This window comes from Trachypithecus francoisi, unplaced genomic scaffold, assembly GCF_009764315.1.
Source record: "Trachypithecus francoisi isolate TF-2019V2 unplaced genomic scaffold, Tfra_2.0 Lachesis_group16, whole genome shotgun sequence".
In the NCBI taxonomy this organism is placed as follows: domain Eukaryota; kingdom Metazoa; phylum Chordata; class Mammalia; order Primates; family Cercopithecidae; genus Trachypithecus; species Trachypithecus francoisi.
Window position 1 is genome coordinate 4,469,772 of NW_022681461.1, and position 17,288 is coordinate 4,487,059.

Sequence of the window (17,288 nt, forward strand, 5' to 3'; positions counted from 1 at the left end):
GGGTGTTCACTGAAAATGCACAACTTTCTTACCCTGCAATACTAACTGCCTTCTTCCCAGTCTCTCGTTCCCACTGGTCTTCCCCTTTGTGACTTTGTTTTCACCTGTTCCGGTGCAGACATTCCTGTCCTTCGTATCAAGTTGTCTGACTTAATGTCAACATTTGTTCATGTTTTGTAACCAAAAACAAAGACGTCTCTGTCTGTCTCTAGGCCCTGCATGAGGGTTCTCAGGAGGCAGTGTTGGCCCTGGGGCCCTCCCAGGCCAGGCTCCCACCACTGTCCCTCTCTGGCATCCACTGCCCAATGCTCAGCAAACATGCTCTATCTGCAGGGATGTGACCAATGCCCGCTTGTCCAAGAACTTCTAACAGCCCCCGGCCCAGGGCAGCAGTGCCCCACAGAACATTCCAGGCCAGAAACGTCCTGCATTGCTCAAGACAAGAACCACTAACCACACTGGGTACTGAGCACTTGAAATGTGGCCAGTGGGACTGAGAAAGTAGATTTTAAATTTTAATTAATTTATATTTTAATAGCACATGTGGGCAGTGGTGATTTTACTAGATGGCAGAGACCTGAGAATCAAGTCAGAATAATCTAGATCCATCCCACCTGCTGTGCCTGTCCCCACATCCCACACAAGTCCCACTCCATCACTGACCCCCTGGCATCGCCAGCATGGCCTCTCCTCCCACTCCCACTCCTTTCTGCCTGTGCCTGTGGCTCTGTCTCTTCTGCCTCTCATTCCAGCCGGCTCAGTGCCCCTCCACTGAGGCCCAGATGACGCCCTAGCACAAAGGGGCACTTCTGCTGCCCAGCCCAACCCACTCCTCATCCACAGAGCTGAAGATGATGGGAGGAGAAGGAGGAAGAGAAGAGGCGGAAAGGTACCCCCCCACCCGCCCTTCTAGGAAGAAAAGTCCCAGATCCCAGAAACCCAACACAACAGTGCCCCAAACAAAAGGAAAGGCAAAGATCCCAAACGCAAAGCCACCATGTTGGCACAAAGTCAGCAAGAGTCCAGCAAAGCAAGCAAGGCCTTTCTGACAAGTCAGAGGTCCTGGGTTGCTCTCTGCACACCCACCCTGAATTCCTGCACTGCACTGGCTCGGAGCTGCTAATCCTCTGGGTGCTGTGCCCTTGAGGGGATTCCCACTTAGGCCACCCCTGTGCAGACCCCAGGCAGATGTGACCGGGCTGTGAGACCTCAGCTGCCCACACCTGCCTGGACGGCACCGCCACACCTGCTGGCCTCACAGTCCCCTCCGGAGCAAGTCCCCTCAGCCCACTTTTGTTCTCATCCTTGGAAGCCATGAGCTGCGAACACCTGCACCCACCACACCCCATCTGAGTCCCGCTTACCATCTCTTGGGCCACCTCATCCGGCGTCTCCTTCTCCAGATCGAAGGTGAACTCTATGGCCCCATTATCCTTGGGCTTTCCCTTCAGTTTCTTGGGGTCTTCCACCCAGAGCCTCAGGGCAATGGTGGACTTCCTGCCATGGTCCTCCTCTGCGAGCTCCACCCTCACGCCCGTGTCCTCTGCGAAGAAGGCGTGGCTCAGCAGGTCCTTGATCTCGTACCTGGAGGGAGAACAGCTGACAGGCAGGGGCACGGGTGCCAGGACCTCCATGCCCAGGCTCCTGTGGCCACGCACACCAAGGCAAGGACAGGCACACCTGCAGGTGCCTGAGGCCAGGCCTCACGTCTCAGCACTCCCAGGAGTGAAGGAAAGATTTCAGTGAATCTGGTCTTACTATTAACACATAGTGTTTTAAGACTTCCTTTATTCCCCGTCATTATTAATAAAAACAAACAAACAAACAAAACATGCGCATAAAAGATTCAATGATACAAAAGAGGATTTGGAAAAACATGAGGCCTCCCATTATGCAAATACAGTACAGCCCCTGTGGATGTTCTAGCCAGTTTTCGATTGCCAGAAGACAACTGAAACATTTCAGTGTTAGTCCTGGGTAGGTCTAAAATGGACACAGAGGCAGAGTCCCCACACTCTGAGCTCCCTGTGCCCAGTGCTATGAAGCAGTGACCTTTTCAAGGGGGCTTCCTTCAGGATGCTGGCCAGCTGACAGAGAGCAGGGCAGAGGGCGAGCTGCAGGAGAGGACCTGCAGAACCGGGGGGCCCCAGCCAGACCCAGCCTCGAAGGCTCTATGCAGGGATCCAGGAGGGTGAACCATAGGGTGTTGCCATTGTGACCACTTCCGGGCTCTGCAGGGCTTGGCCACCCAAAGAAGCCTCCCTAACCACTAACCTAACCCCCTTTACCCTGGGAATGGAACCACACAGCACGCACTCCGGGGCCTGGCTTCCTCTGTGTGTGCTCCAGAGTCACCTGTGTGGTTCCGAGTATCCACAATCCATCTCTGCTTACTGCTGAGGGGTGTCACATCAGATGGTGGGTGTACTCCAGTGTGAGGGGGAGGGAAGGCTGCGGAAGCACCCCCAGTCTTCCGCCTGACTGGCTGGGAAGGACAGACCCTGCTTGGAGGTGGGGAGCCGGCTTTGTGGAGCGGTTCCAGGCCTGCTGTTTTTGAGAAGGGTCAACCAACCAGGTCCATGAAACACACGTCAGGGATCCAAAGGGAGGCCCGCGCCTAGAGCCCCTGGCATGGGAGTCATGCAGAGAGGAGCACAGGGGCTGGGGAAGCCCCAGGCGCTCAGACACTACAGGCTGGGTCCTGGAGGAGCAGCCAGCCAAGGACAGGACTGTCCCCAAAGCCAAGGAGCGGGTTCCCAGATGACCGACAAGGACGTGAGGCCTGGACTCCTGGCCTGGCATCGCCCACACGCACTCAGGGCCGACGTGCCCACCAGCCCCTGCTGACATGCCCCAGACACCCTGGCCTGAGCCTGTCTGTCCTGAAGTCTTCTCATCAAGAACACAGTTCTCAATGCCAGCTGGAATGAGTTCAGCCGGAGATGGACCCCAGAACCCAACCCTTTGGGGGAACTCACCTTTCCTCCTTGTTTTTGCAGATACACTCCCCAATAATCTCCTTGATTTCGGGATCGTGCACTTTCTCAAAGCTGGCCGGCTTGATACCCTGACAGGGAGAGAGCAGAGTTACCTGACCCGACCGGCCACCTGAAGGTGAGGTCTCCGCCACAGTGGGAGGAGCTCCTACTTCCAGTTACAGCAGGACATGGGCATTGGACTTAACCTGCACAAACTACTAGAAAACTGGGCAAAATATGCGAAACAGATGACAGGGCGGCGCCAAATGCACGCTCTGGGAGAAAGGGACACAATCCCCCATGGCCCCAGCTCACTGCCCAGAGCAACTCCCAAACAAGGCACCATAACCCAGCAGAGCCCTGTGGTCCCCCTGAGTTGAGGGATAGAGCTGAGTTCAGGGAGGCTGAGGAGGCCACAGGCAGAATTCCAGAAAGAAGAGCGCATACAGCAAAAAAAAAAAAAAAGAGCCCGAAGTATCTGCACCTGGGTCCCCTCCAGCCTTTGCGGAGGACCAGAACACAAAACCACATGTGCACAGTCAACGCCATAGGGCCGGGCAAAGAACCACAGGCAGCTGGAAGCAGGGCAGTTTGCAGAGTTCACACAGGTCAGGATGTGTACAATGTACAGCATCCAATCAAAAATTACTAGAGCCTGTAATCCCAGCACTTTGGGAGGCCGAGACGGACGGATCACGAGGTCAGGAGATTGAGACCATCCTGGCTAACACGGTGAAACCCCGTCTCTACTAAAAATACAAAAAACTAGCCGGGCGAGGTGGCGGGTGCCTGTAGTCCCAGCTACTCCGGAGGCTGAGGCAGGAGAATGGCGTGAACCCGGGAGGCGGAGCTTGCAGTGAGCTGAGATCCGGCCACTGCACTCCAGCCCGGGTGACAGAGCGAGACTCCATCTCAAAAAATAATAATAATAAAAAAAAAAATTACTAGAAATGCTGAGATGCAAGAAAACGTGAGCCAGGAGCCTGCGGAAAAGCCAGCCAACAGAAAGAGACCTACAAATCAGAGGGGCTGCAACGGGGAGGTGCAAACTCTTTACAGATACATACAAGTAGTAAAGGAAAATGAACATATAAAAATGAGAGATAAAAACAGAACCAAATAGAACTCAAGATGAAAAGTACATCTGAATTGAACACTTCACCGCAGCAGATTGACAGCAGATTACACACTGCAGAAAAAGACGAGTGAACCTGAAGATGTGCTGCAGCAGAGAAAGATGGTCAATGAGGCTCTATTCCGTTCATTTCAGAATCTGGAATGCTACCAAGGTCACATAGGCACAGGACATCCATAAAACTGGAATCCCAAAAAGGGTAAGGGGACATAAAGACATAACGGCTGAAAACTTCACAACTTTGATGGAAACTCTATGCCCATAGATGAAGCAAGATAAAGCAGAGCAGGGAATAAATTGGAGAATTCTGTGAAACCACTGCAGTTTCCTTCCAAGGTCTCCCCTTGGAAGGCCATGAGGTCCGGCGGAGGCAGCAACACTGCTCCTATAGAATTCTGGGCCCCTCCCCAGGCTGCACCACCCATACTGGAATCAGCACTGAGCCGGCTCTGATGTCCCCTCTGCTGCTCAGCCGTCGTTGCAGCACTTGGCCTCCTGACACGGCTCCCCAGTCCCTCGTACCCTGTCCCCCCAGCACTGACCAAGCATAAACACATTCGTGGAAGGAACAAGAGCGTCTCATTCTCCTGCCCTTCCTGAGCTGTCATCACATCAAAACCAGGTCATCCAAACGTTCTCCTATCCTTGCCACTGGCCCAGACCTCAGCACCGGGACAGAGGTAACTCCCTGCAAGGCAGAGCCAGCACAGCTGCCCCAGGACCTTCCTCATCCTCATTTGTGCGGAGCCACGAGCCCTGCTTGAAGCCAGGAGCCTGGTCTCCTACCATTTAGAACCTTTTGGGTCACCCTACGTCTGTCAAAGCCACCATCACCCTGGCCACAACAGACTGCACACCTCCACCTAAGCTGCAGAATTTGATACTGGGGTTAATACCTCAAATGCAGCAGTCAGTCTCTGGAAAGGTGTTGATCAGAGCTTCACCGAGCCTCCCAAGTAGGGCCATGAGGGCCCCTGTGCCAGGAGGCTGGCAGAGGCAGCGCCATGATGCGGAAGATGGGACGCCTCCCACAGAGCCAGGCCTTTCTAACCACGCCTGGGCTTCCTCCCTACACCTCCTCCTTGAGTGTGCAGAAGCAGTATTTGTGGTCACTGCTGCTGGCCAAGGGCCAGGCCATGCGGCTTTGTTGCAGGGGGGTGCAGGTGACAGCCTGAGGGATGGTGGCTCCTCGCCCAGCCGATGGCTGCGCATGAAGGGAGCAGAGGGCAAGCCCTGCAACTGGACTCAAACCTCAGAAGCAGCAGGGCAGGGCCAGGTGCCGCTTGCAATCTGCTAGGTTGTTTTGTGTTGGAAGTGGAGTGAGACGGTGTATGAGCGACTAATTTTTAAAAATTTTAAACACAGTGGAGGGTACCAACTATTACATTCTTCTTCCTTCAACATGATTCAGCCTTCAAAAGCTTCACCTGACTCTTAATATACAGAATATAAAACATAAATTTTCCCAAGGTCAGGGAGGACGGTGGGGGCACGACCACCTGCCCAGGCTGCTGGAGGCCCCAGCCTGGGGCAAACACAGGAGTGAAGAACCTAAGGGCTCTGTCCAGTAGTGTACACCCCCAGGGTCAAGGAGCACCACCAGCCCCTTGGGATGGCTTCGGGACAGACCACCATCCACCCTCCACAGTGAACCCAGTGGCTCTCCCATCCCACACCAGCACCCCAAGTCCTGGCAAATGGAGCTCTTGATCTCTGGAGCGCCCCACTTCCTCCTGCTGCAGACCATCCCTGCCTCCCTGGAGGGTCGCTGCACACAGCCCGCAGGTCCCTACTCCTTCCAGCACCCACGGAAAACTGTGCACCTGTCTGTGAAGTTTCTGACCCAGGCCCACAAGTGAGTCAAGAACTCTGTCTGCCCTCCCACTTTCTCAAGGGCACACAGGAGGGGCCTGATCAGAACAACCAAGTGACTGATGATTTACAACAACCAAGGGACAGAAATGCAAGTAATCTGCAAGGAGGGCTCAGGATGGAGGGATGGGTCAGGGTGAGGCTGCGCAGCTGCTGAGGACCACAGCCCCTGGTGCACCTGCAGCAGCAGCCACGGTGCCGCAGAGCAGCACTGAGGGGCAGCGCGGCCCCATCCAGTCAGGCGGCACGTGGAGACAGCAGGGACTGCAGGGAGCAGGGCAGCCTGGGCCCTCAGTGTGGACACCACGTGTCAGGAACAGCTCTGCAGGCCCCTGGGCTTTACGACAAGACGCACGGTGCAGAAAACAGGCACAGAAAGCCTCGGCCTGGCCATTCCATTTCCAGATGTTCTGTTTGCATTCCCTCCACCCAGTGGGGCCACCACAGAGGGAGGACAAGACAGATCTGTTTATGCAGCTGAAGCCGTCCGATTAAAGAAAAAAAATCACAGCGACAGCAAAACAGGGATTAATGTTCCCAGCTGCCCGGTGCTGACGACTGCCTAGAGACACACTTGGTGTAGGGGTGACTGGTTTAGCTGAAAAAGAATCAAACCATTGTTTCAAAATAAGATAGGAAAGCAGGCAGCCACGGGCAGTCCAGATTGTGAGCGCTGGGGATGGGTGGCCTGGGCACGCCTCAATCTCCCCACCTCCCTGCTGTGAGAGCAACAGCCTCCATGGCTCAGCACTGCCCACAGCGCCCCATGCACCACCATCACTTCAGGTAGGAGACCTTGAGTAACCAACCCCCTACTAAGCCTCAGTTTCCCCTCTGTAAAATGGCTAATCTCCTTCCTTACACAGCTGCCAGGGGGGCTTCACAGAGGCACATGGAGCCCAGCCCAGGGCACGGCCCGAGGCCTCCGTGTCCTTATTAATTAACCAAGGGGCCAGGTGGACTCACACAGGTGACCTTGCGGTAGATCTGGGCCGCGTTCTGGCACTCCGAGTAGGGGTACTCCGAGGTGGCCATCTCCAGCATGCACATCCCAAAGGCATAGACGTCCACGGACTCATCGTAGTGCTCCTCGTACATCTCGGGCGCCATGAACTCGGGAGTACCTGCGCCCGGGAGCAACAGACGCAGTGGTCAGCTGGCCACAGGCCCAGGAAGAGCTGGAGCCAGTGTCCCGGGAGCTTTGGCTGCCCAGAGCCCCATGTCCCCTCCACATCCCATGGCACACTCAGAACACCTGGACCCCAGGGCCAGCCCTGTCCCTCACTTGGGACACAGGTGTGCTTTATAGATGGAGGGATTCCAAAAGTTCCACCTGGAACCACAGGAGTCCAGAGTCAGAAATCAGGTGACAGAGCCATCCCCTGCTCATAAGCTGGGAGACTACGACTTCCCAGGGGACGGGGTCTGATCCTGGAAGGAGGCAAAACCCTGAGCACGCCCTCGCCTGTGGACGCTGTGACCCTGCCACAGGCTCAGTCGCAGCCACGTTCAGACACCCTGGAGCAGAAAGAACTTGGGTTACTACAGAGCTACCTAAAGCCGCAAAACCCCTAAATGTCCCAAGATGGGGAAAGGCTGGGTACACTCAGCCCACCCCCACAATAGTATCACGCAGCACGTACAACAATCAGCATCACCGAAGACAGCGCCCCAAATGGGGGTGGGGTAGAAAATGGTACCCATGGCCGGGCGCGGTGGCTCAAGCCTGTAATCCCAGCACTTTGGGAGGCCGAGACGGGCGGATCACGAGGTCAGGAGATCGAGACCATCCTGGCTAACACGGTGAAACCCCGTCTCTACTAAAAAATACAAAAAACTAGCCGGGCGAAGTGGTGGGCGCCTGTAGTCCCAGCTACTCGGGAGGCTGAGGCAGGAGAATGGCGTAAACCCGGGAGGCGGAGCTTGCAGTGAGCTGAGATCCGGCCACTGCACTCCAGCCTGTGTGGGAGAGCAAGACTCCGTCTCAAAAAAAAAAAAAAGAAAGAAAATGGTACCCACCTGACAGAACCACAGAGTTGCTAAGAAGGGAACTGCACGTGGCTCTTAAACACAAGAGATGCAAAAACAGTGTCTTGACTGAATTTTTAAGGACGTGGCAAAGTTATGATAGGCTGAGCAAAATGAGCATGAGGTTAGACGTGCTGGCTGGCCTCACCTATGCAACACCAAACTCCCAGGGCAAGATGACGTCTGTGGGGGGCGAGGGCTGATTTCTCTTTTACTTATATTGGTCTGGGGTTTCTCTATTCTCTATAATAAGCTTTTGCTTTCACAACACAGCAACTGGAAAGGCCTTTTTATTAACACAAGTCCGGGTGCGTGTCTGTCACACTGAATGCAAAGAAAGGCGACTAGAGACTTCAGTATGGATGTTTTTAACGTCTGGGTATTTGTTGACTTGGGAAGGTCTTCAAAATGTTCTAGTTTCTTTTTAAAAGCTCATGCTAACTAATTAGTGCGTTTTAAAAGCACATGTTTTTTGTTTACCCGTCATTTCAATTTAAAATGTGTTACTTTTTTTTTTTTTTTTTTGAGACGGAATCTCGCTCTGTCCCCCAGGCTGGAGTGGAATGGCGCGATCTTGGCTCACTGCAACCTCTACCCACCAGGTTCAAGCAATTCTCCTGCTTCAGCCTCCCAGTAGCTGGGACTACAGGCGTCCACCACCATGCCCAGTTAATTTTTTTGTATTTTTAGTAGAGATGGGGTTTTACCACGTTGGGCAGGCTATTCTCACACTCCCGACATCGAACGATCCGCCTGCCTTGGCCTTCCAAAGTGCTGGGATTATAGGTGTGAGCCACCGTGCCTGGCCACTCTTTTTTAAAGTTAACATTTTGGATAAAAATTGGGACCAGAATGTCGTTTAGATTTCAGTCTATGCACACAGAACTCTGGAGGAAACCATGAGAAACAACAGAGGCTGCGTGGAGGGACCCGGTGCTGGGAACCTTTATCCTTTTGGGTTTTTTAACCACATGATTATACTGAAAATTTGCTGCACTAGCAATTTTTTTTTTTTTTTGAGACAGGATCGTGCTCTGTTGCCCAGGCTTGAGTGCAGTGGCATGAACACAGCTCACTGCAACCTTGACCTCCTAGTCTCAAGCAATCGTCCCACCTCAGCCTCCCAAGTAGCTGGGACCACAGGTATTCACCACGCTGGGCTAATTTCTTTCTTTATCTTATTTTTCTTTCTTTTTTTGTCTTTCCCTCTCTTTTTCCTTCCTTCCCCTTTCTTTCTTTCTCTTTTTTTTTTTTTTTTTTTTTGTAGAGACAGGGGTCTCACTACGTTGCCTAGGCTAGCCTCCAACTCCTAAGCTTAAGCAATTCTCCTGCTTCAGTCTCTTAAAGTGCTAGGATTACAGGCATGAGCTACTGTGCCAGGCCCTGTACTGATAATTTTTAAGTTAATATTTTTAAGTTTCTTTCCTTTCCTAAGCTTCTCACTAAATAGCTGCCCTGTTGGAGCAGGAAGCAAAAATGCCACAAAAGCCCCAGACGGGAGGCCACAGGAGAAGTGGCCTGAGCTGTGGCTGGGAGCCTGGCCTGACCACAATGTGAACACCTGCTCCCTGTCCTCTCCCACTCTCTTGATGTGTCCAGGGGGGTCCCCTAGCAGCCACCTGAAGGGATTCACTGTCTGTTGCATGGGCCTGGACCCGCCACAGCCACCAAGGAGGCCCTCCTAATGGCAGCGGGCACACAGGGAGACGTGACGGCTGACTCAGGGGAAAGCCCCAAGCCACAGGTGGGAAGCACTCACTCTCCAGAGGCACCTCGGTTGTCCACAATGACACCCATACCCCAGCCCTGTGACTGCAGAGAAGGACTTCTACAAAGCTCCTTCCTGCTAGGAGGGTATGACGGGGAGCCCCACAGCCACATCCTAGGCCCTCAGCCCAGCCATATCTGTATGCAGGAAAGAGCTTAAAGGGAGCCCCAACCCCAGGGCTGCTGCGCAGGAAGCCAGGAGCTGAGCCAGCCACTCTCTGGCACCTGCAAGGACCCCAGTGGCCTGGCTGCCAGCACAGCACTGGGGGTCTGACAGAGGTGACAGTGTCCCTGGGCTCCAGCTCTTCTGAGACCCTCAGGAACCAAGGATGCTGCTCTGTAGGAACTACTCCAAGGCCCCAGACAACCTGGCTCTGAGGGGTGGGTCACAGGTATAGGGGCAGCTCTGAGTGGGGGCACAGGGACCCCCTCATGAAGCCCACTCTTGCACATGCTCGGACGCTGGTGCTCAGACACTGATGCACTCAGACTCTTTTTATCTTTCCCTCAAACTGCAGTCACTTAAATCTGAATTCTAAAAATGGGTGTGTGTGTGTGTGTCCAGTGGACAGTCTCACCCACTGCCCCCCACTCCGTGGACAGCCATCAGCTGCAGAGCCACCCAATGGGGCACCCCTGCCCGCAGCCCCCTCTGTACATTCATCTGCACCTGAAGTCCCTGCAAACAACTGTGCAAAAGTCAGGATGTCAGGGCTCCGTCTCCCTCAGCCGGGGCAGAGCCTGCCTGTGCCGACTGGCAGTGTGGGCCCCACAGAGCCCCCTCCCCAGACCCCTCCTGCAGCAGGCAGATACGGGCTCTGGCGGAATGGCCCTTCTTTTTAAGGAGAAGCGGCTATGGCTCAGCCCTCTGTGGTTACTAGGCAGTCTCGGTTCCTGGAGGGTGGGGTCCCTGCTTCTGGCCAGATAAGAGGGAGGGACCCACTCCAGCCTCATGCCAAAATCACCTTGTATCCCCTGAAAACCACCCTGCATTAGGGTTTGCTTGTTTCCAGATCTGTAACGGAAGACAAATGACTTTCTTTAGGGAAATCAAAAGATTCCTTAGCCCTAACTGTCTTCACCATTTCTATTAAAACCAAACCAACACAGACGGCCCTTATCCTTCCTCTCACCAGACAGGCAGAACCCACCTCCCTGGCTCTCAGTGGGGCAGGTGAGCAGGCAGCACCTGCTGGCAGCAACAGCTCCACTGCCTGGAGCCCCCCGAGTGCTTCTTAGACGCTGCAAAGAGGGCCTGGATAAAGGGCCACAGCCACTCAACAGTCCAACTCCTCCCATCATCCAGGGCAGCCGGTGGCTCTTTCTACAATAACCACCCTCGGTTCACGTTGGCCCCTCCTCAGTTCATTCACCACTGGATTTGGTTCCATCATCACCTCCTCCAGGAAGCCCTCCCAGGTGGGCAGGGCACCTCCGAGGCACGCAAGACCCTGCTCATTCACATGGCTAGGCCCAGGGGTCATGGTCGGGGCCCTCACAATGAGAATGACATCGGGCACAGGGACCCTGTCTCCCTCAATGTATCCAGGTCCCTCCCAGAGCAGCCCTAGGAAGCTGGCAGCTGACCCTGGTCCCTCGCACAGGCCACATGTAAAGTGCAAACCAAATGCCTACTTGCTCTCCTCTCCTATCTGCAAGAGGAGACCTTGAGGGCCTCAGCTGAAAGGGGCCCATAGCACCAACTGCCCCAAGGGCATTCATTGGTGAGCAGGGAGGGCCCTCCTCCTGAGGAGACAGGGGCCTATGGCCTGAGGCTGTCCTTCCAACAGGACCATGCATCCCAGAAGGACACAGACCCCAGGAGGGTTGGACCCCTTTACCACCAGGGCCAGCACTTGTGGGTTGCCAAAGCCAACACCATTCACAGGCCGGGGGGGCCCTACTAACAGGCCTGGGGGCCTCCTATAAATAGACCTGGGGGCTCCCATTCATAGGAGCTGGGGGACACCTAGGTAATAGGGCCTAAGGAGAACCCCCTATCTGGCCACAGTCCCCCACTTCCACCCCCGCCAGCTGCTGGCCCCTTGCTGAAGATTGGCCTTACTGCCCAGAGCCCCGGGGTGTCACATTAACAGAGCCTCATTCTCTAGGAGCCTGAGCAGCTGAGGACACTCCTGGTTGCAGCCTCTCTAACCAAAGCTTCCTGGACTCCAGCTGAGCAAAAGCTGGGGTGACGAGGGACAGCCCACAGAGCTGGGCAACCATGCGGGTCACAAGGTCTCCCCAGTGTGCCTGCTGGAAACACCTGGCCTTCATCTCAACCTGATCCAGCAACTCGAAACCTCATTTCCAAGAGGGCACAGAGCCACCCAGCCGGGGGAAGCCGAGGGGCTCTCCAGGGCGGCCGCTTCCCAGTGGGCTGTGCTTCTTCCTCCAGGAGTGTGACTCCTGAGTGGGAGATCCCAAGCCTCCCTCCTGCCACCGACCACGCCCGGGGTTTGAGACCTGGGTTCCTACCACTTCCGAGGCCAAATCTGCAAAATCTGCCCAGAAAGTGTGCAGAGCGCAAAGCCCTGGGGAATGGGCTCTCCATGGTCCTGGGCCCCTGCTCTCAGCCCCTCCAGGAGGGAGTGGAGCCCTTCACCCATACACCCATTTCACAGATGGGGAAATTGAACCCTGGGTCAGCCCCTACGCCCCACCACTCAGCTCCCCCAGAATGCCAGAGGCTTTGTGTTCACAGGGCCACCCCTAGGCAGCCACCCTCCCCCAGATGTCACATTCTGAAGACACTTCCCAAACCAAAGCAGCTCTGGAGTCTCATTTTCCCCATACCTGCCAAGTCTGTCCCCAAACATGCAGCAGAACTAAGAATTCACAAAGCCCCAAGATCGACTGCTCACTGTCCTGCCCTCACATTAGGGGCACACTGGGTCTTAAAATCGGGGAGCCTCTCCCAATCGAATCCGATCGGGTCCCCTCTGGGCTTCCTGAGCCCTGACCCATGCTGCTTGCCCTGCACATGTTGGAGCTCTCCCATCATCCTGACCCCAGAAACAGCTGCACCACGGCCACCCAAGCATCTTTTCAAAGCCCATGGAGACCCCCACCCAGGACCAGTGGACACTTCACACCCACTGTGCCAGGAGCACACCTGGGACCAGGCACATGGCACAATGCAGACCCCTGCTCTCTGCAAAGAAGCTGTCCCCTTGCAGGGTCGAGGGCATCTCAGCCCAGAAGAAGGCTGGGAAGGCTTCTCACAGGAGGGGCGTCTGCACCGAGGCCTGAAATGCCCAACAAACTGAATTACTCACTCAGCGCCCTGCTCCCCTGTGCACAACGCCTGCTCTGTGCCCCGCTCCGCAGGTATGTGGATTCCCCAGATACTCCAAGTTCTCACTGTCTTGGGCCTAACAGCCTGGGTGGCCCCTCCCTGCCCACTGAGACAGCTCCAGCATCACTGGTTACAAACCTCCCAAGTTCCTCTGTGGTCAGGGCAGCTTCCCTCTCCCGAGTGCCCACAGCGCCCACACATACCGCGAGCATCGGTACCCAGCCCACCTCCCCTGCTAGACAATCAGAGCTGGCACCCAAGCCACAGCCAGGGAGGAAACACAAAGACCATCTGGGGCCAGAGTCGGACAAGGCGGGGGCAGCAGGGGAGGGAGGGAGCCAAGTCAGCTGTCCCAGCCCAAGTGGCCTGGGAATCCAACGAGTGGGCAGGCCCTCCAGCTGAGCTACCAAAGGCTTGGCGGCGTAGCCCAGACACCCCGGCCTGAGGCTCCCGTGCCCAGACTCTCCTCCCACTGGGTCTCCTGCACCAGGTCTGAACAAAACTGGATGCTCGCCAGCCCTGAACACTGCCCGGCTTCTCATGGGCTCCCAGGGCCTGGGGAGGAGAAGCAGGTTTACCTATCACACTTTTGGCAAATGACGCTCTTTTGAGAGTGGCCAGGCCCAAGTCGCCAATCTTCACAGACCCAGTTGGTCCGGTGATAAAAATATTGTCACATTTCAGGTCTCGGTGGATGATGGGCGGCGTCCTCGTGTGCAGGAACAGCAGGCCCTTCAGGATCTGCCGGCACCAGCTGCGGAGAACCTTGGGCTTCATCACCTTGAACCGCTTCAGGTACCTGCAGGGGTGCACAGGCACAGCTCACCAAGCAGCTCGCCGGCAGCGGCCCCCTAGCAAAGCCCCCACCTAGCACTGCTCAGGAAGTCCATTCCAGTGCACACGGCGCACACCCATGACAGGTAGTGAGGGGGAGATGGGAAGGCCCGACAGTTCTGCCCTAGAGCCAGGCCCCTGAGCAGGCAGCAGGGTGGGCTCATGACCCTCTTGCTCCCCTCATGCCAAGGACCTGGCTGCTAAAGCTCATACTAAGCTCCATCTTGACCTCACGGGGAGACGGTGCCAGGCTGACTTACGAGTTGCCCAAGGCAGGACAGAGCCCCAGCCAGCAGATGCTCAGGTGCGGGGGTGAGGGTTATGAAACCCCAGGGCCTGTCAGAACCACAGGGGCTGGGTGGGGCTCTTCCTGCCACTGGCCACCTGTGTGGCCTGCCCTGAGCTGTGCCCTAGGAGGAGGTGGTGGGTGAAGCTGAGAAAAGGGCTCTCCCCTTGCAGCACATCCACCTGTGAGGAAAACTGCCTGGCTGAGGGGCACTGAAGCCCTGCCTAAGGCTGCAGGGCCCAACGATTCAGATGGACCCAGGATACAGCACCAGGCGGGGAGCCCCCATCCCCACAGTGCAGACTGAGGCCTTAGTGAGCAGCAGCATGCTGCCGTGGCCACCCCACTCCCCACTCCCCAACCCTCACTAACCACCTGCATGTCCTCTGAATCCCACAGTCCACACTGTGCACCCTGCCCAGCCTGCGTCCTGAGCCTGAGTATGTGCCGGGCTGGCTCCCAGGCAGAAACAGAACCCCAGCCAGGAACAAGGCCCAGACACCACAGACACATCAACCATCTCCCTGGGAGGTAAAGCACTTCCTGGCATCCCACACAGGAGAGGAAAGAGGGGACAGCCTCCCACAGGCACCAGCCAGGACTGCCCCAGCAGCCCAAGACCTCACCCCCAGCTATGGTGGCCCTGCACCCATGCCAGGACCCGCCCCAGCCGTCCGGAAGCGGAGCTTACGTCTTCAGCGTCCCTGAGGTCATCAGCTCGGTCACGAGCACAATGCACCGCTTGCCCTTGGCGCTAGACTCCCAGAAGTCATAGAAACGCACGATGTTTGGGTGCTGCAGGCCTTTCAGCATCTCAGCCTCTTCCTTGAACCGCTGCCGCTCCAGCTTGGTGAGCTTCCGGTCCTAGAGGGCAAGAGACATGCTAAGTGAGCAAGAGATGGGACACAGGAGGGGACACGGCGGCGTCACATCCCAGCGGCACCACGCAGTAGGACCAGACCTTTCTGTACCCACAGGCAGCTGAGCGGCTACAACAGAGGGGCACGCAGACACTGGCACCATAACTGCTGACTCCTAGGCCCCTACAACCCTGGACACAGCCCCCACAAAGGAACCTCAGCAAAAAGACATCCTAGGAAGCCAAAGGTCTCGTAAATCCACACAGCCACACTTGAGCACTTCTTCCAAAAATACACCTCTAAGGCCTTTGCCTCCTCCACAATCACTCACATTCTGCGTGTCTGTGAAAAGAATGAACCATCAGTTTACTTCTAATGTATACACAACTAGGAGGAAGTGCTCAGGGCCCAGTAGATTAGAACAGAGGAGACGTGGACAGGTGACTGAGACAACAGCTGAGAATGGAGGGAAGTGAAAAGCCCCAGCAGAGACAAACTGACCAGCCAGCAGCCCAGAGGGCAGCCCAGGCCTTCCAGTGCAGGAGGGACACAGCAGATGACCTCCCCAGACCCTTGGCCCACTGTGTCCACACAAGCCAGCAGAACCAATCACTGACCTAAGTTTACAATAGAAAACAGCAAACAAACACCACCACCATCACCCAGGAACCCTGGTCAGGTGCATGCCCCACACTCCCGCTCCACCCACCATCCCACAAGGGGACCATCAACCCCGGGCACCACATTCAAACATGCCCCAGCACCGGCCACCCGCCCGCCGCCTGCCCAACCTCCGCCTCTCCCCTCTGACTCCCATCACCCCGCCTGAGCTCACCTATCCCTCGCCACCCTGTCTCCCACCTTATCCCTCACTGCAATCCCCCTGGATCCTGGCCCTTCCCTTCCCCCAAATACTTCAATAGATTCTCTCCACAGAGGGCTCAGAATAAATCCAGGGAGCCCGCATGGTCCCGAAGGTTCCATGTGCTTCCAACTTCCCCTCAGGAGGTGACAGCCATGTCCAAAGGCCCAGTCAAGGACTCTCCTCCTGCTGCACACATGCCACGCCCTTCTCACCTCCACCCGAGGTCCTGCCCCCGGGATCAACTCCTTGTCTTGGTCCAGTGAGCCCAATGAGCAATGCCTGCCTCCGTTCCACCATTCCCATGAGAACGTCAGAAAAGAAACGTGTATTTTCAGAAGGAAACTAGAAACATAACTGAACACAGAACAGCAAAATTCCAGGGAATTCTAAACAGACAGAAAGCAAGTAAATCTGGACTGATGAGGGGAGAGATCAGAGTGAAAGTAAAGGCAAGCCAAGACCCCTGGATCCTTCCAGAAAGGTTCAAAGAACATCAAGCAAGCCAGACTCCAAAGCAGAGAGGAGAAGTGGGCAGCAGGATCATGACAAGGGTCATCTTGGGAAAAAAAATTACATCCCAAATGCAGCTGCGCCCATGAGACCCTTCTTTCTCCATCAACCCGCCAGACCCCTCCCCACAGCAAGAACCCTCATGCGCCCCTTCATTCCAGTATGGCACTTTGCGGTGACTATCACCACAGGGCCAGGCAATACCCAGAGAAGCCACTGTCATGATGGGGGCAACCCAGAAAACAAAGAATTCAGAGACCAACGGCAACTCCCAAAAACATCTAATTAATGTTCCCATAAAGACTCAAGAAGTTGACACAAGTAAGTAAAATCAAGCTTCTATTGAGAAAGAAACACTCGAGAAAGAGCTCTTGCAAATTAACAACACAGGGATGGGGACTGCCCTTCCTAAGAAGCTCAGTGTTTTAGAAATAAGATATTCCATAATCCAATGAAATATTACGTACAAAAAAGTTCATGTTTAATCCAGACAATAAAATGCAAACAATGTTCTACTCATCAAAAACGACTCTTTAAGCCAGGTGCAGTAGCTCACGCCTGAGTCCCAGCTACCCGGGATGCTGAGGCAGAGGATGGCTGGAGCCCAGAAGCTCGAGACCAGCCTGGGTAACACAGCGGGACCCCATCTCCAAAAAAATGGTTATTTATTTAAGTCAAGTCACAAACTGGGAAAAATTATTCTCAATACATATATCTGACAAAGGGCTCAGATCCAGAATGTATAGAGAACTCCTGAAATTCAATAATAAACACGTGAACAGATACTTCACCAAAGACACAGAAATGGCCAACAGCACACGGAAAGAGGCTGAGCATCATCAGTTACTGGGAAAA

The 17,288-nt window shown here is 55.2% G+C and overlaps 1 protein-coding gene across 18 annotated transcripts in view; it reads right to left on the reverse strand.

Annotated features, from left to right (window-relative positions):
* WNK2 (WNK lysine deficient protein kinase 2) overlaps positions 1 to 17,288 on the reverse strand; it is a 141,928-nt gene that overhangs the window by 80,470 nt on the left and 44,170 nt on the right. For all 18 annotated transcript variants that reach the window (XR_004443333.1, XR_004443332.1, XR_004443330.1 and 15 more), the window contains exons 3-7: positions 14,890 to 15,062; positions 13,657 to 13,877; positions 6,952 to 7,109; positions 2,979 to 3,067; positions 1,365 to 1,584 (exon numbers count right to left, since the gene is read on the reverse strand). Coding sequence is in view for 10 of the 18 variants with exons in the window: in XM_033236720.1 (XP_033092611.1) it covers positions 1,365 to 1,584; positions 2,979 to 3,067; positions 6,952 to 7,109; positions 13,657 to 13,877; positions 14,890 to 15,062 (861 nt within the window). In the remaining 8 variants the exon portion in view is untranslated. The remainder of the gene's footprint in view (positions 1 to 1,364; positions 1,585 to 2,978; positions 3,068 to 6,951; positions 7,110 to 13,656; positions 13,878 to 14,889; positions 15,063 to 17,288) is intronic.